Source organism: Sparus aurata, chromosome 13 (assembly GCF_900880675.1).
Source record: "Sparus aurata chromosome 13, fSpaAur1.1, whole genome shotgun sequence".
Classification (NCBI taxonomy): domain Eukaryota; kingdom Metazoa; phylum Chordata; class Actinopteri; order Spariformes; family Sparidae; genus Sparus; species Sparus aurata.
This window is the reverse complement of record NC_044199.1, coordinates 14,410,660-14,436,847: the sequence shown is the minus strand read 5'-3', so window position 1 is coordinate 14,436,847 and position 26,188 is coordinate 14,410,660. Positions and strand designations below refer to the sequence as shown.

The 26,188-nt window shown below is 40.3% G+C and overlaps 2 protein-coding genes across 8 annotated transcripts in view; both read left to right on the top strand.

Moving 5' to 3' along the window:
- ncor1 (nuclear receptor corepressor 1) overlaps positions 1-14,947 on the top strand; it is a 51,928-nt gene extending 36,981 nt beyond the window's left edge. For 2 of the 6 annotated variants that reach the window (XM_030437395.1, XM_030437400.1), the window contains 24 exons: positions 494-661; positions 2,945-3,183; positions 3,428-3,542; positions 4,625-4,710; positions 4,890-5,058; positions 5,152-5,277; positions 5,370-5,453; positions 5,551-5,801; positions 5,951-6,260; positions 6,578-6,805; positions 7,014-7,214; positions 7,649-7,798; positions 8,538-8,747; positions 9,134-9,269; positions 9,382-9,851; positions 10,000-10,116; positions 10,469-10,617; positions 10,739-10,953; positions 11,043-11,183; positions 11,496-11,641; positions 11,890-11,943; positions 12,039-12,221; positions 12,306-12,482; positions 12,594-14,947. In XM_030437395.1, coding sequence (XP_030293255.1) covers positions 494-661; positions 2,945-3,183; positions 3,428-3,542; positions 4,625-4,710; positions 4,890-5,058; positions 5,152-5,277; positions 5,370-5,453; positions 5,551-5,801; positions 5,951-6,260; positions 6,578-6,805; positions 7,014-7,214; positions 7,649-7,798; positions 8,538-8,747; positions 9,134-9,269; positions 9,382-9,851; positions 10,000-10,116; positions 10,469-10,617; positions 10,739-10,953; positions 11,043-11,183; positions 11,496-11,641; positions 11,890-11,943; positions 12,039-12,221; positions 12,306-12,482; positions 12,594-12,787 — 4,319 coding nt within the window. In that variant the 3' untranslated portion in view covers positions 12,788-14,947. The remainder of the gene's footprint in view (positions 1-493; positions 662-2,944; positions 3,184-3,427; positions 3,543-4,624; positions 4,711-4,889; positions 5,059-5,151; positions 5,278-5,369; positions 5,454-5,550; positions 5,802-5,950; positions 6,261-6,577; positions 6,806-7,013; positions 7,215-7,648; positions 7,799-8,537; positions 8,748-9,133; positions 9,270-9,381; positions 9,852-9,999; positions 10,117-10,468; positions 10,618-10,738; positions 10,954-11,042; positions 11,184-11,495; positions 11,642-11,889; positions 11,944-12,038; positions 12,222-12,305; positions 12,483-12,593) is intronic. The other 4 variants (XM_030437396.1, XM_030437399.1, XM_030437398.1 and 1 more) reach the window with 4 other exon arrangements.
- A 1,487-nt stretch (positions 14,948-16,434) lies between these two features.
- zswim7 (zinc finger, SWIM-type containing 7) overlaps positions 16,435-26,188 on the top strand; it is a 15,901-nt gene continuing 6,147 nt past the window's right edge. For both annotated transcript variants that reach the window (XM_030438625.1, XM_030438626.1), the window contains exons 1-3: positions 16,435-16,552; positions 18,777-18,798; positions 20,354-20,456. In XM_030438625.1, the coding sequence (XP_030294485.1) occupies positions 16,477-16,552; positions 18,777-18,798; positions 20,354-20,456 (201 nt within the window). In that variant the 5' untranslated portion in view covers positions 16,435-16,476. The remainder of the gene's footprint in view (positions 16,553-18,776; positions 18,799-20,353; positions 20,457-26,188) is intronic.

The following is a 26,188-nucleotide window of genomic DNA, read 5'->3' as shown; positions in this document are numbered from 1 at the left end:
GAGTCGAGACCAAAAAAGTGGACTGACCCTGTTTTAAATTTGATGCAAAGTCAGAGCTGAAGTCTGTGTTGATGCCTTTGGATGAAGTAGGGTACTGTGGTGTTTTTTTTTGTTTTTATTTGAAGTTGTGACTGAAACTGGTCAGAGCAGGACACTTGCTGCTTCTGGGCAGACAGACATAGTTCAGCCACTCAGCCTTAGAAGGCAGTGCATCAGTGTCACTAGGCAGACTGACTACATTATGGCTAGATTTTTGCCAAGCTTTTAGCACCTTTTAGTCAGAGTGCTGTGGATGTTAGAGCAGCTGTCAGTAATCTGCTGAGCTGTCACATCAAGATATTTATTAGACAGGTCTTCTGTGCTTTCTGTGTGTTTGGGTGGTGGCATTAGTTTTACAGGCCTGTAATTCTGGGTCAGCTCAATGGTCACTGGCATTGAGTTCTTGCTTTAATAGTGGTTGTCTTCCCTTTGTCCTTATACCTGTGTACTACAGGTAAGCCCTTACCCTACATGCCTTATGACATGAAGCTGGCTCTGGACCAGGAGGCCCTCTCCGGTCGGCCAGGCTCTCCCTACAGACTCTCCCCCAGGGAGCTGAGCAGAGCCTCACCCCAGCATGACCCCAACGCCCCCAATGTCTCCCGCTACAGTGTGCCACCAGGTAAAAGCACACATCTTCACCTCCTCCCCTACCTTCTTGCCTCCTCCCTTCCCCTGGTGATACAAACGAGCATTGCCAAACTCTTATTGAGTCTTGAGGCACATTTTTGGCTCTTAAAGCAATACAATGTTATATAGATTGGATTTAAATACAGTATACTTTTATATGTGAAGCTCTTTTATTTCATTTTGACATTTTTGGATATCTTTATTTTATTCTATTTGAGGGCATGATGACCTGTTTTTATATCTGCATATACAATTGCATATTTGTTTTTATTTGAAGTTAAAGTTGTAGCAAAAGAACGATTGATGTGGAGCTTTTAATCCTGTCAATCTTGGTTTTGCTGTGTTTTAGGGCCGTGCTTTGTGCATTAGATGAGTAATGTTGAATTTCCACGTGTCTTTTGTATACTTGTGTATGTACCCACATTGGGGTTAAACAGTGTATTGGATGAGATAAGCTGTTATGAGAATTGCATTTTGAAACCTCTGCTAGAATTCCTCACAAGAAATATTAAATCAGTGCAGTTACAAATAATTTTTTAACAATTTTATCCTGAGAATGTGCTGTTTTTGGTGTAGGCCTCTTTTTTAAAGGTAGAGATGATGCTTGTTTAACTGTTGCTTTGGAGGAACAGCTCATTGTATGTTGTCGGTCTTCGTTTGATTTGTTGATGAGTAACCCCTTTTAGCATTACAGATATGTTCTATTTAGGCCATGTAGAGCTTCGGACCCCTGCGTGATGGAAAAGCACTGTGCGCTTGTACAAGTGTACCAGCACAGTAGAGGTCAAACAAGCATGAGCCAGCTCTTTCTGGCATAACCACACACTAGAGAGAAGGGTGGTGATTTTATAACTACAGTGAGTATGTCAATACATGAGTCAGAGAAAATACTAGCATACTTCTCTGACCCTTATCTTGGCTCTTGTTCTACATCCATGTCCTAAAAAGAGGCTGAGGTGATTGCCAGTCAATAGTGGCCATCTTCACCAGTTTTGTTTCGCATTTTGTGCAACAAACCATTACCCTCTTTGACATTTTGTTATGTTGTTTTTGCTTTTCAAATCCAGTGTCATTCATATATTCATAACACAAAAATACAGAGAAAGAAATGTTTTTCTTAGTTATGGTTCAACATATCACTTAGTTATTCATTAACACAACTTCTGATCTCACTTGAATGTATCCATATCACCTTATCATACGTGATGGTCATCTATTCTTTTATTGCCATTTACACTTTGAAATTGATATTCAAACATTGCTTTCCCTTTAGATTTTTTCTTGCCTATATTTTCATGCCAAGGAGAGATCAAAAATCTACTGAGTGTACTCTTCTAGTGGCTGTTGTGGCACTGATTCAACTCTACATAATACCTCATGTTGCGCAGTTAGCACTGCTGCCTCACTGAAAGAAGATCCTGGGTTTGAATCCCATTGGGGACTCTGTGTGAAGTTTGCATGTACTCACCGTGCTTGTGTGGACCGTACTTGTTAAGATCTTGAGTACTTGGCTGTCCATTAGCTCGATTAGTAGAGCGGGCGTCCCAAAACTATAAATTGATTTAATGCTGATCATGCTTGCAAATTTTAGTTTTCTTATTGTTTCACAGTTAATGTTGTTAATGTTAATGTATGACACACAGTGACCCTTCAACAGGGATTTAGAAATTCGTCATAGTGTGGCTTGTTTTCTTACCTGTTCCCTGTATGAGCCAGCAGGATGATGACGTCCATGCTCGCTGGAGGAACTCTTACACAGCCATTTGCATTTTTGATTTTGTGGAGTGCAGAGCGGTGTCCTCCCTAGATGGAGGTTACTCCCGGTCTTGTGTGGTTGCATTTGTGTGCTATGATCCATTTCGTCTACTCAGCTTTCCCATGAGACAGTAAAGCAGACAGCAGGCATGGGCCAATGTTACCTCAAGCTGAGGACAGGCTGTTAAATGAAGTCATCAGTGCTTAGTTTACCAATCACTGGAGTCTGTCAGAATGAAGCTGAATATTTTATTACGCAGTCTTTGGTGGGAAATGAAGCTTAATGGAACCCTTATGTTGGGTGGGTTGAAGTTGTGGTTTCTGGCAGACAGAATACATCTAGAGCACAAGTTACTCTGTGAGCTGATATTAGTTTGTGATGTCTCTGTAAAGAAAGTTTTTAATCCCTTTCTGTTTAGATAGGTCTTTAATCTCTAAATGTTGCTCTGGTAATTGGTCGTCTCTGGGTTTTTAGGGTTTATTTCTTTTTAATTTTTGCTTTTTTTTGTATTCCCACCAGTCCTCCACCCTGCCCCCAATCAGCTGGTCCAGAGTATGCCAGATGGAGTCCGTGTGACGTTCAGCAGACCCAGTCGACCTCCCAACATTCCCTCTCCTCCTCCACTCATTCCAACCACCAAGCCGACGGACAAGCCCTCCTTCATCCAAGGCGGCTCCATCTCCCAGGTAAGACACCAGGAGGGCTGGATGGATAAGGTCAGATGGCGGACACAGTGGAGCAGCCCTGCTCAACAAACAGTAACTATGAAAATGCATACCTCTTTCTTGTTTGTTTTTCAGTATCCCAAGTTACAAAACCATTGTAAAAGGTGTATTACCCAGGAAAATTAACACTTAAGAACTTGTGTATTGCCTGCTATCACATCATATACCACAATTATAAATTACCTACTGTAACACTTTATTACTTGATACGACTGTCTTGTTTTCAGGGACACATTGACCTGACCTTGAAATGTGTTCTTTGCTCCTGCTTTCCCAGGGAACTCCTGGCACATACCTGCCATCCCATGCCATTTATGGGCCAGAAGGCACTAAGAGCACTGTAGGTTCCATCTCTCTGGGTCTGCCTCGACAGCAGGATCCTAACAAGCCCGGTATGACAACAAGCTGTCACATTACTAAGCCATATTATGAAGATGCAATTCAGACAAGGCACCACTCAAAAACAAACATTACATAAAAACAACAGTAGGCTTACATGCATTATATACGTTGTATCTCTTTACATTGTGACATTTTGCAAAAGCAAGCTTTTTATTATGGAATGGATTTGTGCAAATCAGTCTTTAAACATATTAAAAATAGATGGATCTCTGATGGTACACTTAAAATCTGCTGAACACCTTTTGTCGACTAAAAAGTATGGTGTCTTCACTTATGTTGTTGAACCTGACCCGCTGCAATAACTGTTTTAATCTTGAAGCTTTAATCACTGCACTAAAGAGCATCTATTTCCTCCTTTAATGCCTGCACTTACACTCCACTTGTTGCTACACTTTATTCCTCAGTCATGACAGTGTGGTGTCTCCTTGAGAGGAGCATGTTACTCAACCTTATGGAGGCATCTCATTCCATTTTTAATACAAATTTTGCGTTAGGTATGATATACTGATAAGCTCACTATTACTAGCTTCATGTAACCCTTTTTAGATAGGTCTGTGTAGGTGTTCAGTCCAATTCCCTATGCTGCTGAAAGCATAACTGCTTACTTGCACTGCCACCAATGGTAACTGAGCCATACTGCATAATATGTTACTTACTACAAAATATATTGCTTGGGACAAATTAAGGACATTTTGACCATGATTGAAAGGTTGATGTTTAACTTCTGGGGAAACATCAGAAGGTACGGCAGAGCATGAGGACTGAAATTGCAAACATGACTGAACGTGATATGAATAAAACTTAAAAATGATACCTCTTCTCAAACATTTTTGCCTGAGTTACGTCAGATAATTTTTCATCAGCAGTAGTGGCTTGTAGTTTAATGAAGACAACTCCCATTATCCCACACCACTTCAAAGCCATCTAAAGTTGTCTTTTGTTCTTGTTTTGATTGCGAGCCACCTAGTGGCAGAAATCACATACTGTGTGTGGGACTTTTGGGGCAACTCCATTTGATGATGCCACTCACACATGACTGAATTATCCTTTACTTCTTTGTTTAACTCTTCAGGAGCTGCGGTTCCATCCATGCAGGATGGCAGAGGCAACTCAGCAAAAGTGGCTGAAGGTCTGCCTTTCAGAGGATCAATCACTCAGGTAATAAATGGATGAAGTGATTTTATTATAATTATTATTATTTATTTATCTTTTTCACACTACGTGATGGAAGCTTTAAATGCATACATGACATATAAGCAGATGGACCTTTTCATTAGCTATTAATTTAAGGATGTGCTTTTTATGTTTCATTATATCTTTGCTCTTTTCTAAAACAGGGCACACCAGCCCTGCCCCAGTCCAGCATTGCTGCTGACCTTCTGAAGGGCACAATAACAAAACTTGCCACAGAGGACCTAAGCAGCCCGGACAAGGCCAGGGGAGAACAGCTGGCTAAAGGTCATGTCATCTATGAAGGCAAGAGTGGTCACATCCTCTCCTATGATGGTAAGGGCTTTCATGATTGATATACCAAATAATTGTTCAGTATTTCACTACGAGAACACGCAACCCTGATTGAGATTTTACTGTGTCCAAAAGCTATCAAGAACCCCAGGGAAAACACTCGCAGCCCCAGAACAGGCCATGAGCTGAAACGCACTTATGACATGATGGAGGGACCCATGGGGAGGGGACACCCTGGCAGAGAAGGCGCTCCATTTGAGGGTATTGCTCGTTCGTTAATGAGTGTGTGTGCTACCTCCAATGATTTGTTTGTTGTGAATCAGGAGATTTGATAGCATTTACTGGTTTCTCAGGGTTGATTAGCAGAGCCTTGCCAAGAGATGGTCTACATGGAGAGTCTAAGGAGAGACCATTGATGACTGGATCCATCATGCAAGGTACCCAGTTGTAGAGCTTACAATATTTCAATCAGCGACATTAACTATTAGCATCAAAAAATAAGAAAAGGCTATAATAATTATTTTATTTTTCCAGGGACACCTAGAACTGCTGCAGAGACCTATGAAGAAGCCATGAAATATGGAAAACAGATAAAGCGAGAGAGTCCACCAATTCGCTCCTTTGAAGGGGGTATTGGCAAGGGCAAACCGTATGAGGGGGTAAATACTATCAAAGAGATGGGACGCTCCATTCACGAAATCCCCAGACAAGATCAGTCTGGCCAGGACCTCTGCAAAACCCCTGAACTGTCGGACCGGAGGGTTATCGAGGGCTCCATATCTCAGGTATGACAGTCAGGTTTTTGATTGGGGATTTATTTTACATCACACCTGTTTTTTACTGAATATGCAAAATTACAATTATACATTATGGATGTAATCTGTGATACTGATGATAAATTGATGACTGATATACTTGTTCTTCCATTTACCAGATTCATTCTCTCAACCAGCCTACCATCAAGCACAATGTCAAGTCCCTAATCACCAGTCCCTCTAAGCTCCCCCACAGCATGCCCCAGCTCGAGGCCATGGAACGAGTCAAATATGATGAGGGCAAGGCAGTACGCCATACTTCTGTGGTCAACTCCACCACCTCTGTCCTGCGATCCACCCACCAGGAGGCCAACAAATCCCAGCTTAGCCCGGGCATGTATGAGGATGCCAATGCTCGCAGGACCCCTGTTAACTATAGCACCAATCCCGTGTCCAGAGGATCACCCATGCTGGGGCGTACTCCAGAAGGTATATTCCATAAGCTTTTTATTCAAAAACTGCAGAACTTCATGTTCTCAGCCATTCCTCTTCTAATTACAGTAATTCTAGTGTCAGGCAAAATTGAATTAGACATTTATCTTGTTAAACCAGTCCATCTCATTTCCTAGAATGAACAGATAAGGAGTAATATGTAATGTGCACCCACTGCTGAGGGCATTGGGTGAACTTTTATTCCTGATTTTAATTTTCTGTGACAGATGTATGGTCATGAGATGATCTATAATTGATGTTCAACTAAGCATTAACTAATGAGATGAACCATGTGTCTTCATGTCTCTCCAAAGGCGCTATGAGCTCTTCAAAATCTGCTGCACATGAAAGAAAGAGTGCTATGACCCCAACACAGAGGGACATTGTCCCAGCCAAGTCCCCGGTGTCGGGTGGTGACCCGGTAGCCTCTCACAGCCCCTTTGACCCTCACCACCGGCCTGTTGTTCCTGGTGAAGTGTACCGACCTCACCTGCCTCCACACCTCGATCCCACCCTGGCCTTCCACAGAGTGCTTGATCCTGGTATGGTGTTTACATGTTTTCCATCCTACCCACAAACAGAACAATAATGGCCTTAAATTGATGAAAGCAACTCAAGCCCATCTTATTCATAGGCACTATATGCCTAGGATCTTTTTCAGCTATTGACGTCAGCAGTTGCGATCAGTATCTGTGAGCCGTCTGTTCATATGTTTTTCCTTCTTTTTTTTCCTCCTGTCCTCTGCTACAGCGTTCATGTTCCCCAGACAGCCGTCCCCAACAGGCTACCACAACACCTACCAACTGTACACCATGGAGAACACGCGGCAGACGATCCTGAACGATTATATCACTTCGCAGCAGATGCATGTCATCCCTAGGCCTGACATGGCCCGAGGACTGTCACCACGTGAACAGCCTGTCACCATCCCTTACGCAGCTGGAGCTCGAGGTACGGCCCTCTGACAGCTGACCCTCTCTCACCTGCTGCAACAGGAAGGGGGAGAGGCAGTGGGCGAGAGGGGCTATAGTATATAGACTGTGTGAAGTAGTGGCTACCTTTTCCAGACGCCCAGAAGCAAATGACCTAGTCAAACTCTGCTGATTTGCTCTTCATATTGGGGCTGCAACTTATTGGGCTACAACTCAATTAATCAATTGGTTATGGTCATCCAAATCTCCATTTGCTGAGTGGTTGCCTCTAACAAGTTGACCACTATTCCACTCCCTTTGCAGCCCTGTTGCTTACTGCTAAATCTGTATTTGGGAGCACTAACAGATGTAGGTGACGGGTTACAGTTAAGTGTATACGGTGTTCATACATTCAGAAATTGATGGATCAGTTTTTGTTGTTCACCGTTGGCCCTTTGCTTCTGTCTGTAAAAGGGATTATTGATCTAGCCCAGATGCCTCCAACTATCCTGTTGCCTCACCCTGGGGGAACAGGTACTCCCACTTTGGAACGCATGGCCTACCTCCCTGGAGCTCAGCCCCCTTTCCCTCCTAGGGCTTTCAACCCAACCTCCATATCGCCAGGTGAGGACCCCTCCCTTCCCAATCCCTTCACCCATTATCTTCCCTGCCACGATCTTGGTGTTCCCTCACACCTCTGTAAGAGTGCAGCCCTGCACTGGCCGGAGGTATCAAAGGTCAGTTCTGCCTGTCCAGTCACAGATGAAGTTGAGTCTTCCTGCAGTCATACCTGGAGGAATTTCTCACGCAATTGTTTGACTGTTGCGAAACCACAGGGTGATGTTTTGCCTAAAGAAAGTGTTTTTAAGTTGATTATCTTATGAGCACAAAAAGTCTTGCTTTGAAATGTGAAATGTAGTGTTTACCATCTCATATTTGAATGATCAAGTTTACTAATTTGTTTTTATGTCTGCAGCTGAAATTGTGATGTTGCTATTCATCTAAACTCAACATTCTTGTAATATGTGAAAGTGAATTTAAACAACAACTCTGAGTCATTAATGATCAGTGGTTTTAATTTCCATTTTGGAATGTACAGTCCTTTTTTGTTTCACTCCAATTAAATTGACATCTCCTTAAAAGTCTTCAGTGTAATCTGACACAGTTTAAGGCATATTCATTTTATTTTATCGTTAGAACTGTAATGAATCCTGTATTCACTCACGGGATTGTCTGAAATGGGAATTATGGTATTATTCCTGAGACAGAATATTATCACCATTGTGCTGCGATAGCTTCAGAACTTGGCAGCTAAGCTGTGTTGTTCATCCTGTTTAAGTCATGTGTGTTGTGTTGTTCTCAGGCCACCAAGCCAACCTTGCCGCTGCCGCTGCTGCCAGTGCAGAGAGGGAACGTGAGAGGGAGCGTGACCGGGAGCAACAGGAGAAAGAGAGAGAAAAGGAAAGAGAAAGGGAGCAGCGAGAGAGGGAGAGGGAACGAGAGCGAGAGAGGGAGCGGGAGCGGGAAATGCGTGAACGAGAGCGGGAGCGAACAAATGAATACATTCGTGGAGGTGAGTTGTTTTGTTGCAATTTAGAACAGCAGCAGAGTTGTAAGTGAAGTGACATACAGTGAAGAATATCTTATTTTTCTAATGTTTATTTGATATCCTTTCTTAAATATTGCACATCCACATATTGACCTGCTTGTATGCCTGTGGTCTTTCAGCATGTTTTCATATATGCAATCATTTATTTAGTTATATTGCACATCAGTGTGGACATAAGCTTAAAACATCTCTTTATAAAACCTTGTGGGTTTTTTTGCTAGGTGTTCTACACAATACTGCATATAATATGTTCATAAGGTAGCTTAATACTGTCAGGACAATACATCACATTCTCTTAAGCACTTTATTTTGAAACCCAGTGTTAAGATAGTTTCATTCGTGTGTATTAGGTGGACCAGAGCAGCCCGGCCGGCCGATGAGTCGAGGTTACCTGCACTCCCCTTCTCCCTCACTCAGGACGCAGGATGTAGTGGTTCAGCAGCGACCAAGCATCTTCCAGGGCAAGAGTGTCATCACCTCTTTAATGTAAGTCTTGGGGTCTTATCACCTCAATTAGTCTTTGTGTGTCTGTATGTCCTTAATTTATCTACATGTTTAGATTTTGATTGATGGCTTCATTTCTCTATTTTCTCTTCAGGCCCCATTCAGCAGCGGCCACAGCAGCAGCCCAGAGTAGTTCTCGCTACAGTACTGCAGCTGATGCTCTGGCTGCTCTGGTGGATGCTGCGGCATCTGCCCCGGCAATGGACGTGGCCAAGGTGAAAGACAGCAAACATGATCGGGATGACGACATGTCTGCTCGGCGAGCTGCAAGCCTCTCTGAACAGCAGCAGCAGGAGGTAGACAGGCGAGCCATGCAGTCACCATATGGTGGAATGTCCCTGCCAGGGGGTAAGCCTCACTCAGCTTATTCTGAGGCGCCTGGAGTCGGGGTTAAGGAGAAGGGCCCTCAAACCTCAAAGTCGAGAATCGAAGAGGAGCTCCGGACTCGGGGCAAGACGACCATCACAGCCGCTAACTTCATTGATGTCATCATTACGCGGCAGATAGCCTCAGACAAAGACTCACGAGAGCGAGGCTCTCAGAGCTCTGACTCCTCAAGCAGCTGTGAGTGTTTTTGATACACATTTTACATTATTCACTGAGCATTCAAAAAAACTGCGACACTGACATCAGTTAGCTGCGGTCATTTAAAGTGCAGTAGACCATGACAAACCTCAATACTGTGTCTTTTGTTTGTTGTCCACACTTACAGTGTCATCTAGTCGATACGACAACACTGGTGGAGGAGCCATTGAGGTGATCAGTCCTGCTAGTTCCCCAGTCCAGTCCCAACCGGACAAACCAGATGAAGGGCAACAACAGGCAACAAGTATGAGTACACCAACTCAGTTTGAGCATATACATTTTTTTTTAAATAAGAAAGTGATATAACTAAATGGTGTTTGAAATGATCTTCTGCTTCAGGTCAAATATGATGTGTAACAGTTTTGGCTGTAAAGTTAAATTTAGCTGCTAGTCAAGGGAAATAAACATGCCATAGCTTGAATGACATAGCCCACTGACTGTCATTAGTCTGGTCACCAGACTCCACTTGAAGTTATTCCTGTCACCTGCTGATAAATGTAGATCAGTTGCTGTTGGTATAGGGTTCATTTATCTCTCCTCACCTGACCCTGACTCTCCAAAACAACAACTCTCTCTTCCTGGACAACCTTCACCAGCTGGCATGCGGGCTTATGACATGAGTCGTTACCGGCAGTCAGGGGAGCCACCACAGTCCAGTCCCCAGCAGCCCCCCACCTCCCAGGCTGACAGCTACTCCCAGGGCCCAAAGACTCTACGGGTCATGACCTTGGCAGACCATATTTCGGTAAGACATGATGGAGCATCTGAAGAAGAAATGCATGGTTAGAACTTTCGAGGTTGACCTTGCACGTCAAGACCTCATCAGACCTCACTAACCAGGTTTTATGGTCCTCTCTGTCATGCAGCATATCATAACCCAGGACTTCGCCCGGAATCAGGACCCTCCTCCAGCCTCCTCAGCTTCGGCCACATTCCAGAGCGTGGTGCCGCCCATGTCCTCTTCAAGCCGAGCCAAGGTGCCCAGTCGCTATAGTCCGGAGAATCAGGTTCAAGCCCCTCACCACCAGAGACCCTCTAGCAGAGTTTCCCCAGAAAATGCCCCTGACAAGTCCAGAAACAGGTAAACGCACCATCCACTTAACTCAGAAATAATCAGTGATTCTAATTTATTATGCATTATCCTTCTAAAAATTGTCTCTCCCTATTCAGGCCTGGTAAATCTCCAGAGCGAGGTGGCCGGCAGATGGAGAACTATGAGCCCATCTCTCCTCCACAGAGCTACCAAGGCATGGACAAACAGGAAGGTGGCGGGCCTCCACCCCAGAGGAGAGAGGCTGAGTCTGAGATCAGGTATTGGATCTCCACATAGTGATTACAGCAAAATATAGAGAGGAGAGGAATTTTCTATGTGCAACTAGACGACCAGTATTTATACTCTCACTTGACACTTTACTAAAGGTTAGTTTCTTGTTAGTGCCCTGACATTTGATGCTTGACTGTATTAGACTGTAAATCAATTTCTTGTAAGGATGCCAGCAGGCAGTGTTCCCCCTGTCAGCAGTTGTTTGACATTCCAGTAGAGTTGAAAGTGCTCAGTGCCAAAAGCTTGTTGCCTCAGTTGCCCCTTTGCTGATTGACTCTTTGGCCTTTGTCTGGTTCCAGGAGTGACTCACGGTCCCCAGGGAGTGTCAGCTATCTGCCCTCCTTTTTCACCAAGCTGGAGAGCACCTCGCCAATGGTGAAATCCAAGAAGCAGGAGATCTTTCGTAAGTTGAACTCCACCTCTGGTGTCGGTGATTCTGATGTTGGTAAGTGGGTCTTCTCTTATCCTTCCCTTCCAACTAACTTGCATCCGTCATATTATGGAACAAACTCTGTTGATATGTTTGCATGACACACATTTGTGTTGTAATACTTTCTTCTAATTTTCCAAGCTCATTAAGCATGATCGTGATCGTTAGAATAAGCATGATCCCACTGAAACAGCTTGACTTTCTTTTTTACTCTGTTTCTTGTTCGAGATGTTTTTTTTTAATAGCTAATAATTGTCTCGCAGGAAATGCACAACCAGGCACAGAGATTTTCAACTTGCCTGCTGTTACCAGCTCCAGTAAGTAGCATTGAAACTCGCTCAGCCACTTTGCATTTCAGTATAGTTAATGGCTCCTTTCTAATCATTTATTTTATTGTGTTGTTTATTTGTAGGCAGCATCAACCCCAGGAATCACTCCTTTAGTGATCCAGCCAGTAACCTGGGCCTGGAGGACATCATCCGCAAAGCCTTGATGGGCAACTTGGAGGAAAGACAGGAGGATCACCAGGCCATGAACAACACAGCCGGATCAGGCGGTGATGGTCGCCAAGAGGCCAACCCTTCACCCAGTATGGGTAGGCATGAATTTCATTCCCAAATTTACATAGGCAGGATCTTGTATTAAACATCTGATTAATATTTTCTGTTTGAATCTACAGGGAAGCAAAAGCAGGGCAAAGCCAACAGCCGGAAATCCAAGTCACCAAACCTTGGTCAGGCCTACTCTGGAGGGGAGCGTCCTTCCTCAGTGTCCTCCGTCCACTCCGAGGGAGATTACCACAGACAAGCCCAAGCCCAACCCCAATGGAGCTGGGATGAGCGACCGTCATCTACAGGTGAGCCGTCTAGCCTTGGCTGTCTAGAAACTCTCCTGTAAATTCAACAGAAATCCCTGGAGCCAGTTTATTCACATAATTTTCCACATTCTCTTCTCCTTTTCAACACAGGATCCATGCAGTTCCCTTACAACCCGCTGACCATGCGTATACTGAGCAGCACACCTCCCACCTCCATAGCTTCCCCCGCCATACAGAGCCAGCAGCAGCAGCCCCCTCAAGCTGGAGCCCCGGTGGCTCAGCAGCGCGTGTGGCAGTCTTTGCTGTCAGAGCAATACGAGACCCTGTCTGACAGCGATGACTGAGCCCAGCTCGACAGCCCCTATAACCAGAAGAGAGGCCTGCTGTAAAGCTTGTCTGTTCGCCCCCACCTCCTAGAAACTAACCTCGCTCATCAGCGAGTGTGACGTGTAGATGGGGTGGTGTCCTTTTTTATTTTTGGTGCTATGGCACCCCCTGGCTGTTAGCTTGGAGTAGAAGCAGCAGCCTGTGACAGGCAGGGCTCTCCAGAACAACATTCGCTTTTGTTCCGGAAGCACTCACCCAGCCTGTCGGGGGAAATAAACAGAACTTGACTGAGGGGACGACATGAGCTACAGTGAAGATGAAGAACTTATTATGTAAAAAGAAACAACATAAAGAGACTATTTCTGAATTTTGTTTGGTTTCTGTAAAGATATCTCGTCTTTAAGAAAATCATTGTATGTAAATAGAGTAACCTTTTGCAGTGTTTTTCTTAACTTGATTATTTCTTATTTTAATGTTTCTTTTTAATTGATCCACTTTAATTAAATGGGAAGAGGCGGGGTATAATCTTTAATATCACAGTCGGTCTCTCCCAGTCCACGCCCACCCCAAGTCACCTGACACCCACTCTAATATTTTTACCATAGAGATGCAAAGAGAGACCAGACCTTCGGTTTGTACTTGACCATGAATGGAGCACAGAGATTGTGCCCCCCTGCGCACACCATCCATCAAGCACCACCAGAGCCTGAACACCGTGGACACGCAAGGATGACTAATATTTCAAACACAATGATATTTGATGCCCGTCTTCGCCATATAGTGGACACAATGCATGGATTGTATTGATCAGGTGGTAGAGGTAACTTCTCATCCCGTTCTAGACACAGAAATGTCTTCAAAACAAGTGCAAGTTCGAGAACACTGGTGTCATAGCAGAAAGGTGACAAGTCTGATATAAGCTGATATAATTTGCCGGAAAAGATATCCTTATGACTACTCCTGGACCCCGTCTGAATAATGACAGTGAGCCAATGTTTCTTTTCTTTTCTTTTTTTTTCCTCAATAGAGCCATGGTGTGTCACATGTAGCTGTCTCTCTCTGCAGTTTCCAACCTATCCACAATAATCTGCTCTGCAATGTTGTCATGGTAAAAAAACAAAAAAACAAAAAAAAGTGTCAGGTTTTGCCATGCCTTGTGACTTGAGAAAGAAGGCAGCTTTAACTAATTTTCTCAGAGATATACGTCTGTGTTTGATGTTTGTATTTGTTTCTGTAGTCCCTCTTTTTTTTTGATACTGTCCTGACAAAAATCTGAACTCTGTAAATTGTCTTTCCATTACACAAAAAGACAAAACTAACCAAACATAAAGAATGGTCTGCACCATTGTTGCACTTTTTTGCTTTGTAGCTTTTGACAAAAAAAAAGCATACTACCTGCTGTGTAACTTATTCAACCTCCAGCACAGGAGTATACTAAGATGTGCTTTAAGTTTTTCCCACCACTGAATTCTGTCTTTTCTTGTAGCTGGTACATGATTTTGTCGAGTGACACGTGCATCACAGTTACAGTTTTTGAGTGTATGGTACAGTTAAATGTTTAGGAGTTTGCTGTCATGGTGATCCAAAACCATGGCCCTTTAATCTCTGCTTTCATTGAGTCAATCAACCGGCATAAAGCTTTGAATATTATACTAGGTCAACTTCATAAATGGCAGTAACGTTCCTTTGGTCTTTATAGATATGTGAAAGAATACCATATTTTGGCTTTTTAAGCTTTCACTTTGCTCAGTTAACAAATCAATTCTGCTCTAAACTTGATATTTCCTTTGTTCCTTTCATTTTGATTTTGAATCATTTGTCATAGCACATGTTCAGATTTTTATTTTCTGTCATTTTCAACATCTTTGTTATTCATCCTGGTTAGATGGGATGTTATGTGTTTACAAAAGCAATGACAAAAAAAGTTTACAGACTTGAATCTTAACGAAAATCCGACATGAAGCCGAAAAAGAATTGGAGCATCTTTTCAGCTCTCTATCAAATACACAGTGGTGACTTTTTTTTTTTTGTCTTTTTTGAAATTGAGACTTGAAAACCCGTGTATCCTATGATGTTGAAATGCAATGTTTGTATCGCACAATGTCTCTTAGTAGGCTATTACAAGAGTTCAGACCAATCAAATAAAGTGGTTCAGTTCTCCACCACTGAAAAACGTATTGGTCCTTTAATGTGTGTGCAGTGGTTTTCTTGAAGATTCATTGTTATCATTTACTAAGCTGTACCAAAAATATTGAGGTACATTTTCATTCTTCAATTAATGCAATATAAAATACAAGGCAAATTTACTGTCATTTTGTGAATCACAAGGGTTAGAAAAATTTTAAAATGGAGTGTTGATGATGAATTGAGGAGTCTCACGGCCAAGGAAATGAAGCTGCTCTGGAAGATTGTTGAGTTCCTCCCGCTACGGACTCTCTTTCTCTTTTTTATAAAGCGGCTGGCGATAGTGGTGTCGTCCACGCACTAAACAATAGAGTTCTCTTCATGCCTGGGATTGCAGTCATGTTGTACAAAGTTGTACTTGAGCAAAATGTGACGTCTTCAAGTCATTAACAACTATTCTCAGACTTAAATGGAATATAGTTTTATAATTGATATCAATCATATTGAAATAACTAATCACAATAATAAACTAATTATCTGTAGTGCAGATTTAATGTAGGTTGATATAAAAATACAGGTTTTATGGCATCCCAATTCCTACTACAGTCAGATTAGCCTTTACGGTCAAGCATCAAGCTTTACTTTGTAAGAGGGATGCTACTGCATATTCTATATGCAAACTAAGTTGCAGGTGATCATTTTCTTAACTGCTTTTGGTCATAATAGGTTAAATATGGTTGCTGCAGTCAAGTTGCTGGCAGATTTACCCTGTGCAAGTCATGAGTCTGTGACTGGCTGCTATTGTGAAAGTAAATCCACAGCAGTAAACCTCCCAGCAGGCATTTGGCTTGTCAAACACAGGTGTGAAAAATATAATTTTAATAACATTTTTAAAAAAGCTTTTCAGTTAGGTGTGCCTGTGTCATGTACCTGGTTTATTTGTATTTTTTTTTACCACAGATATTTTGACTTCTGACAGTTCCAGTTAATGAGTCCCATTATTGCTGATGTCATGTCTCCTAACACTTGCATTGTACTGTGTTAGCACTTGTCACTGAAATGGAGTGAGTGCCAGATATAGGGCAAGGAATTATGGATCTTTCCAGCATATGTCAGTATAATTAGAAAATGTATTTGACAATCAAAACATTAGTGCCTTTTAGTGCACCATACGTAAATTCAAATAGTATGACTCAATCCAGGTATGGCTTGGCACAAACATGTCAGCTGTCTTGTAAAGTAGTGACAGCATTGTCATATGCAAGTTGTCATACACAGCATTTGCCTTGGACTTGCTTGTCTTTCTCATAAACAAATACCAAAGCTGACTGAGAGCTATATTATAGTATTTGCCTTGGGTTGCGTTTGTTTTGCTTATGTTGGAGCACAAACACGGAAAATAACCGCCATCGTTTTACAAGGCTGAAAACTCAAGGGCCTCCCAACAAATCAGAAAACGTAAGATATGTTAGGCCTTTTAATTTGAAGGGAACAACAACCGTTCATGCCGGATGTCGTAATATTTTGGTCGCGTCTTATTGGCGGGCAGAGTCGATGACTTCCTGAAACAAAGAGTCGAGAAATGCGGTCATTTTTACCTGAAGTGGCTGAACAACTTTTCCAAGACATTCAAAAAGCACACCAGGAAACGTCTCAAAGTAAGACAAGATTGGTTGAGTAAATGAATATGACGGCTGACCCCTGGATAGTTTTTTAAAGGTGGAAGGAGCTGCAGCAGTACTAGCTAGCTGAAATTTAACAAGAGCAGAATGTGACAAAAAAGCTTCACTATCCGAGCAAACCTGACCTTAAATTAACCTTTATCTCGAGGGTATATATTTAACTTTTCCTTTCCAGTAACTTTCCAGTAACAGTTGGTGTTACTATGCTCCATATTAACGTGTTGTGTACGTGTAAAATTTGATGCATAGTGACTACTCATTTCAGTGTTTTACAGTGATATAGTTTAATATTTGGGCTGTAGGAGGCGCTGCTTCCACACACTTCTACTTCAGTCTTGTCCTCAGACAACAATCTTCTGTCTTCTACCTGTTTAGGCTGCGTTTTTCACAACACCCATTTCGCATCAAAAACATTAATAACATCAATAATGGCTCTTGCATTTTTAAGTGTTCACGTCCAGGGTCCTGTTATAGGTCTTTATTCACAGCACACATTTTGACTTGTCATAACTGGAAAAGCTCAGGTACTAATAACTTTAATAATGGCTATATTATATCCATGTGTCCAAGTAAGCCCTGATTCTAAAACCGAAAATACTAAATAAAATACAGCATTCATACATTTACTCCTATGCTGTGACAAAAGGCATGCTGGCAAGCTGGATCAGCTTTTTCAGGACAGCCGAATGGAATTGAGACATTATTTGTGTTATAAGATGCTGTGACCAAGGCTCATTGGTAGTTTTATGAACAACATGTCCAACATCGTGAGAGTGACACTAACCCGTCTTTATGACCAGGCTCACAAATCGTCAGTTATTGAACATTACTCATATATAACACAGTTGTGTCACCCTGATCAGTTTTTGTCTGACAGCACATACAATACGGGAAGGCGCTGCCACAAAAAAACAAACCTACAACAAAGTTTTGTGAGCATTGTCCATAAAGCATTGCCTCCTGCCAAGCCCTAAATCCCAATATAGCTCACTGTGCCTCAGTGCACTTTTATGACTATTATTCAATGAGAGTGGTTCGTCTGTATCACCAAACTGAGGAGCACATTTCTATTCTTAGCTTTGACTTCAGGAAGAGCTGCTTTAATTTATATCCTGAAGTCACATATGGACTAAACAGGACTGCAGGTTTGAAACACAGAGCAGCTCTAAGGCAGTGTCTTGGCCAACGGCATCTTAAGAATGGTGGTTTTTCTTTCTTTCTTTTTTTAATCTGTCTGATCATTTTAGAAATGTTCCTACATGACACAGACAATCGTATGTATACGTCCCCTCCCTCCCTCCATCTACCCTCCAATCTCTACAGCAGAGACAATTGAGTAAAGGGTGTTGGATCATCATAAAATATCAATATATACAAAATAGGTAATGGGAAAGTTCAGAATAAAAACAAAACAGACAATTATAAAGCCGCATGCAGCAGTACAAGTAATCCATGTATAATAGTACCTTAAAAACAGTAACTAAATGCACCCACCAGCTAAATGTTTTTTCAATTAAAATGCAGTGCAACAGTAGAACAAAGTATCACAAATTGAAAATACCAGGCACTCATGTCTGGATGTAGTTCTCCAGTGGCTCATAAAAAAAGTTTTGAGAAGCAAAGTCAAACTAAACAAATAAACAAGAAGTGTATCTAAATGTGGCATTTTTATAGTGGTCCTTCCTCTGCAGTGTAAAGTGGATTACTGTCTTCTAAACAGATTACAGTAACTGCAGTTACAATGTTGTTGCTTTAAACTCACAGTACTTTATCCGAGACAGCTAGTGTTTTTGATGAATATTTCTTATATTGTTAGGTACGGAGTCATGATATGGATTTTTTTTTTTACTTCAGCTGATATAGATACAATAAGGAATACTTTCACTTTTTTTTAAGTTCCCAACCTGTAATTTATGCTCACCTGAGAGTGAGAGAGCTCAGATGAAGTGATCAAAGATCACTTGTGAAGTAAATTGTATTGGTAAAAATGTTTTACCAATACAATAAATAGCCGATAATATAAATTTCCCAATATCAGTCTGATATATGTCATGCATCCCTGTTGTCGAGATTTACTCAGGTATAGGATAGATACTCCTCCAAATTTCTCTGCAGGAAGAGTATTAAAGTTCATCACGCTTACATCTGTGTGAAACAAATTTTAGAAAAATTACTTGATTTTCTTCTTTGTTTTTTGCAGTTCCTGATGACCTGCTTATTGCGTGAGTATCAGTCCTCTAGTTTAGTCCTCCCTTGTCTGACTTATGTTCTAAGTAAAAAGGTTTTGCACATGACTGAATCTGAGTGGGTGTGGAGGGCAGAAGCCACAGTGAGGATGGCGAGGGAGATGTTTTTACAATCTGGATTTGCCAAAGTGACGTAGCACTGAGACACGGTGTCATGATGCTTTTTCTTTACTGAGGCTTTTCCTGGCACAGTGGTTTGACTTACTGAGTGTGAGGGGGTGCTCACTGTCTGGGTCAACACAGCCACATCCTGTCTGTTTGTCAGGAAGACACTGGTCCAGGGGCTCTTCATCACACTGTGTGGTAATTCAAAGCCAGAAAATGTTCACTTGTAATTTGTCTCCTAGTTTCTCTCATCAATGATAGCAAATAACATGTAATTAGAACTAACAAATTGTGTGGTTGAAGTTGCATTTTTTATTGCGCATTAATATTATTATTACATCATAGATCATATTTCACCCCCTTTGCCATATTGTGATAAATATTGATAGTGGAATTGTTTTCCTAGAATAAACATTTGGATTTCCAACTCTTCTTAGTGTTTAAGAGTTTTTAATGAAGGTTAAAGCACTTGGACACTGTTACAAAACAGCTATTTCTTGGATTATTGCATGTTTTTTTTTGTTTGATTTCACATTTAGGGAATTTTAAACAAAGCTACAAGCCTATGAAAAAAATCCTATGAAATTTAAAAGTAAGGTTTTAGTGTTAGTTTGCACAAATTGAAGAGTAAAAGCTTCAGTAGATTCACAGTCATACCGGGAGGAAGTGACTGTTAAAGAGGCAGTTACACCAGAACTGCCTCAAGTCAGCTCCACAGGGGGCTGACAAAAAATCCTTTTTTGTGACAAAGCAAATTATATACATTCAATTTATATTTGATAAATCCGTCCGATTTACCAGATATTTTTGCCACATTGTGATTTTTAAATTTGATGTTGTATTTATTCTGTCATGTAGCGTAAATAATAAGTCAGTTAATTGATTAACTGGTTGAAAGGAAAGTTGTCTGCAGCCATTTTGATAATCCCTTAGTTATATTCAAGTTATTTCTATTGCATGCATGCCAAATATGTCAATCACCTTAAATTGTGTTGTGTATCTTATATATATTTTCATATATATATATATATATATATATATATATATATATATATATATATATATATATATATATATATATGATAATGAACGAATGAGGGGGGTGACAAAATATCCTTTTTAATGACAACTCCATCAATGTCATAAACACCTACACACACACACACACACACACACACTGTGGAGTTTTCATTTATGAATTGCTCTAATTTGATCTTCACTTCAAACGTCTGCTCAGCAGTACTGTGTTTACACCATGTACAATGTCTTTTGTCTGCATAACTTGTTATGTGATGTTTGTTTAACACAAAGCATATTTTAAAGTCTTGTTGAAAACGTACACATTTAAACTTAAGTACAAAAATACAAAACATGTTGATGTTGTGATTGATTGATGTCTTTTAATTTTCTTCCTCCTGTCTTTCAGGCTGAAGTTTGTCTTTGGGCCTTGTGCGCTTCAGGCTTTGGATCTGGTCGACCAGTGTTCAGTCACCTGCCTGTCATCTCCCAGTGGACGCAAAGCATTCCAGGTCTTTCAGGCTTCTGTAAACTTTGTACCTTAACTAACAGTAGTCCTATTTTTATCTTGAATAATTCAAATATGTCTATGTAATAACTAGTGTTTGCAGGAGTTAATTGATCCTCGATTGCAAGTACAAAGTGTTTCCTGACCCCTGGTAATCTAAAATAATTCATGTTGTATTTCTCTAATACAATTGAAACCACTCATTGAACTAAATCGTCTCCACAAGTACAAGTCCTCAACATGGATGGCATCTTGGCACAGAAAAAGTATTAAAAAAAGATGAAAATCCCAACAAGTCTGGCCATGTTGGCCTCTGCAGTTATGTGGAAGGAGAATTAGTCAGTTTGGTTAGCCAGCCTACATGTGGAACTGTCTCAACAAGGGTTTGGTTATTGGTTTTGGTGAGTGTTATACGAGATGACATCACTTAGTGACTGTTGGGTGTGTAGTCTTTTTAATTACTTAATTTAAAAAGAAATGATTTAATTACTTACTTAATTACTACACAGTCAGTTTCATGAAGAACTCCTAATTCAAATGAGTTGGAAATTTATCAGTCTCTCCTAATTCACTGCTGTACACATTTGTCCTGAAATAAGGTTCCATGGCGTTCCTCTCTATAACTAAGTTCTGCAAACTGGCCTCATAGTTAAGAGTTAATCTCAACAGGACATAGAATGACTTGTTTTGGGAGAAACAGGTCAGTGCACTGAGGTTGCGGCCATTGTGACCTGAATTTCCTGTAAACTTCAGGCTCCTGCAAAAACAGTTTTATGAAAGGAACTGTAGAAGACAATGCAGCTAAATAAGGACATGGACTCTGTTCTGTTGGGACATTTTCAACTCAATTGTTGGTGTCTTAAATGTTTCCCTTCATTTCCCTCAAGGATTGCTGACATTTGTGGTCCAGCAGTATATATTGGAAATGATTATCGTAATAGTCTATTTCCTTCTCCTTCTCCTCTGGAAAAGTCTTGAATGGTATCTTGACCAGTGTTTTTTCTTGGTTTGTGGTTGTGACTTTGGTTTCTCTGAGATCATATCTGGTACAGAATAAGAGATTTATGAAGTGCAATTTTCACAAAACCCATGATATGCATTCAACTTAGATTTGATAAATCTGTCAGGTTCCGAAATTGTTTTGGATTTTTAAATCCTACGTTGTATTCATTCTGTCATTTAGGAGAAATAGTTTGTCAATTAATTGATTAACTGGTTGAAAGGGAAATTCTCTGAAACCATTTTGATAATCCATTAATTATATTAGTTAATTCTTTTGCATGCATGCCAAATATGTTGAACACCATAACTTGTTTTATATGATAAAGAATTACCCAAACAAACAGTCTAAATACGTTACTCTACTTAAGGCTAAGAAAAGTTGTCATCTGCATTTTTCACAACTTTTTACATTTCATATACTACCCAATTCATCTACTAATAGAAATAAAATATTGGCTTGTTAGTTGCAGCCCTTGTCTGTCCACACCAGAGTAATTTTATTCTTGCAGTGTTTCATGGGATTATTTTGTAAAATGAGAATTAGTGTTTAAAATTTGCTATTCGCTAAATTGCTGACTCTGAAGTGTCCAGTGGAAGTGGTCTGTTTGCTTGTTGGACTGTTTACTTGTGAGTGAACCTGAACCTGTGGGAAAGTCACGCGTATGTCCATCTGTGCTTTGCTTCACTGCTACAATGTTGCTGCACTGCTTGCTTATCTCCAACACTTCAGTTTCAACATCACTCACACACACAGACGCTCACTGCCTCAAGCACAGCAGTAGATTGATGCCGTTTAAACAAGCAAGGAATTGTTCAACATTTTGTAAAATACGTTCCTGTTAAAAATTCTTAGATGGAAGGAATGACATTACTTTCATCTAATGAACAGAACTTAGCCTGGCAAAAAATAATGATAATAGAAATAATAATAATAATAATAATAATAATAATCTTCTACCGTCAGGTAGGTTTAATACAAGATGTTCGGTTTTGATTTTAGTGGAGCTGGTAGGATTTTGCCAGGATGAATGTTTCCAGTCTTAGCTTAGCTGCCTGCTTCCTTTGGCTCATATTTACTGTGCTGATAAGAGAATGGTACTGATCTTCTCGTCTAAAAGAAAGATTAAGAACACTTGCCAAAATGACAAAATGGAATTTTGCATCAGATTACTGCTCATTCAGTATAACAAGTATATAGTAGATAGCGTAGAAGATAATTTCCCTGGTGTTAAGTTATTAGTTTAAATTAAGCCTAGACAACTAGTCTAAAAGTAGGAAACATTCAGAAAACAGTGAAAACTGAGGGCAGTATAAACTATAAGGTTACACACGTTCCTGTTCTTATTATTCGGAGCCATGTTTAAACGGTTAATCACATTCTTCAATAAACAATACAATACAATCGTTTAAATCGTTTTAACTGCAATTAACTGAAATGTGGTGCATTTTGTGCTGTCTATTATGAACATTTAACACGTTAGCATACATATCATGACAACAACCCACTAAATTAAAGTCAAAAAACAACATTTAAAAACAATATCGGATGTAACAAAAATCTTTAGGAAATGTTTGTCATTACTGTAACAGCATTTTCACTGCAGGAACAAAATCGAAAGGCAAATACTGCAACAGTTGATGGGCATTGTAAACATTATAAGCACATACTTGTGTGTTTTATTCAGCAACTGACTGGGAAGTTTAACTGACTGGTATTTCTGGTTCTGATAAGCAGGGGCAGCAATGCTAAACCAACTAGCTTAACAATAATGCACATGCACCATAGCATTTCTTTAAATGATCCAGAATAGTTCAGTAAACTGTTGTTCTGACAGGCACACTTTTAAATTTGTCAGACAGACACGACCAAGCCAATTTGACTCTAATGAGAGAAGAAGTTGACAGTTTATACATTTGTTGGCACATCGTGCATATTTTGTTTAAAGCTTTGACTAATTAGACCTTTGATTTTTACCTGTCAAGCTGCTTGGATTCTTCCAAGCCTGCAGTAACAGGCTCCTCTTTTGGTAAGAGTAGCATGACATCATGTCGTAATCCAGGACATAACTGGGAAGTTACAACATAAACAGCGTATTAATAATGTCCTCCTTTCTCTTTGTCATAAATCTCAGAAGCATTAGTGGCAGTGTTTTCTCCTGTGATCTTGGCAGGTCTGCTTTATGTTTTAACCATTTAGTGAGACTTGAGTTTGCACATTGTCTCAAAGCCATGTCACAAATATTTAGCTTTACCCGGCTCTCTGACAGTGAGCCAACCAAGCTCTCCACACCTAAATATCTCAAACTAGAATACAGCTGGCATAGATATGACAGCTGGGATATCATTTAGGTTCTGGGTAAATAAAAATCAACAAGTCTTTGACCCAATAAAAGTTGGAAGAAAGTAGATGTATGTCCTTTCAGGTTAGAGGGCTGTGTGGCTGGTAGACCATATTTGGGCAGCCTGTGACAGCGCTGTGAATTAGGAGAAGGTCGTCAAACCTCTGCAAGAGCGTGAAAGTAGTGACGACAGTCCAATGAGAACTGGCTCATTTCAAAATGAAGCTTCAGTTACTCATCCACTTGTAAAGAGACCTTGCGGATTTCCTGTAAGAATTGGAAAGGATGAGACAGCAGCGTTCTTTCATCACATCATAAAAAAATAGTCTAACCAAAGCAAATAAAAGGTCTAAAATGTTTCCCAGAAAATCCAGCAGACATATTTAGAATTAAACTCAATATGGAGTATTGAGTGTACTGGAAGTACAGTGACTTGCACACTAAGTGGGCCAAAGAAATGCTGAAACAGTTGATTAATGAGCCAATTTCACCATTTCTGTCATTTCCTGTTAATACATTATTTCCTTGGGACAGATTTGAGTTTCTCATGTTGTCTTGGGTTTCTGGTGTCCTCTTTCCCCAGATGGAATGAATAAGCCATGAGACTGTGGCATTTCACTGCTGGGATTTTTCACCTTATCTCATTCTTAACGTTCAGTGACCTTTTCATAGACAATGTGTGTAGCACGGCCTGCTGGGAAACAGAAGAAGAGAGTTGTGTATTCTCAACAGTAATGAAACATGAACACTCTGAATGGCAGCGTTAAATCTATTAGATAACAAAATATTGAGGTTGCTGTTGAAACAATCAGTCAATTAACTAAATGATTTATATTATTAATGGACGATATATTAATAGTTGTCAGAATTTTTAAAAATAGATTATTTCCATCAGGCCAAAATGCCAAACATTTAAAGGTTCCAGCTTTATCACATATGGGGGTTTGCGTGCTTATTTGTGTTTTTTTGATAGTTGTAAATTGGGTATCTCTGAGTTTTGACCGTTAGTTGAACAAAACAAGCAATTTGAAGATGCCAAACATTTAAAGGTTCCAGCTTTATCACATATGGGGGTTTGCTTGCTTATTTGTCTTTTTTTTTTTTTTACAATTGTAAATTGGGTATCTCTTAGTTTTGACCGTTAGTTGAACAAAACAAGCAATTTGAAGACTTTTTGACATTGTACAGATTGCGACATTATGAGAATTTTAAGGTACAATGACCATCCCAGGAAATATCATGGTTTCATGGTATGCAAATATAATTATTACTTACAGTGACACAGGAATGAAAACAGAGTAATGTTTTTTGGCTAAACAAGCCATTTTTTTTTATAATTTTACAAAATAGTATGCCCTGACATGAATGAAACTTGACATGAACTTGAAATATATGCATATATTTTAAGAATATTATTTCTGTAGAATTCAGTACAAATATGCGTAGTATGATGACCGTCACTTTTCACACCACGGTATACCTTTAAACCGGTATTGCTGCAACTTTGATATAGACTAAGATACCTTGTTTGGGGATGCCCACAGTAGGGATTCAACACATGGTCAATAAATCAGTCAATCAATTGAAAGAAAATTTATTTCAAACTATTTTGGGGAATCAATAAATGTTCATTTTTCTGTCATAATTGGCTCAAGCTTTTCCAATACATCACTTTATTTATAGAAATGATTATTAATCAGTTGATCATGAGAAAAAAAAGTCATTAGTCATTTTTATGTCCAGAAATGCTGGCTCCATCTTGTTAAATGTGGGGATTTGCTGCTTGTCTTTGTCTTTTATAATAGTAAATGAAGAGGTATTCTGCTTTTGGACTTTTGGTTGGACAAAAGAAGCAATTTTGAGGACATAATTTTGTTCTTGGTAAATTGTGATGAGCATTTTTCAACATTTGATAGTCTAAACGAATAATCATGAGAATGATTGTTATTTGCAGCCCTACGTCACAGGACAGTGCAGCGGCAGGGTACAGTAGAATAAAAAGAAAGCAGCCAAGAGCACGACTTCTGTGCCTCCAGTCACCCTTCAAAGGGTGGTGAAAGAAGCACTTGTGATGATGCTAGGCCTGGTTGTCAGGAAATCTTTTACTCCAGCATTAGTTGCCAAAGCATTCTCCTTACTGGAGTGTAAAACAAACTCTCTGGGACTGGGAAAAAGGATTTTTAGCACTTGAAGTAATTCACTGGCATATACATGAAGTACAGGTGGCTCTTGAAAAAACTTTGATACTGTATTAGTCGGCTAAGGACTCACAAGAGATAATGCAAACATACAGTATGTCAGAGTGCAGATACTAGGGTTTTGTATCTGTGTGACTTCCCAGAACTATAAACTTCCCTGAAGGCCTGTTTGTGGTGTGGAACCATCGGACAGGGGG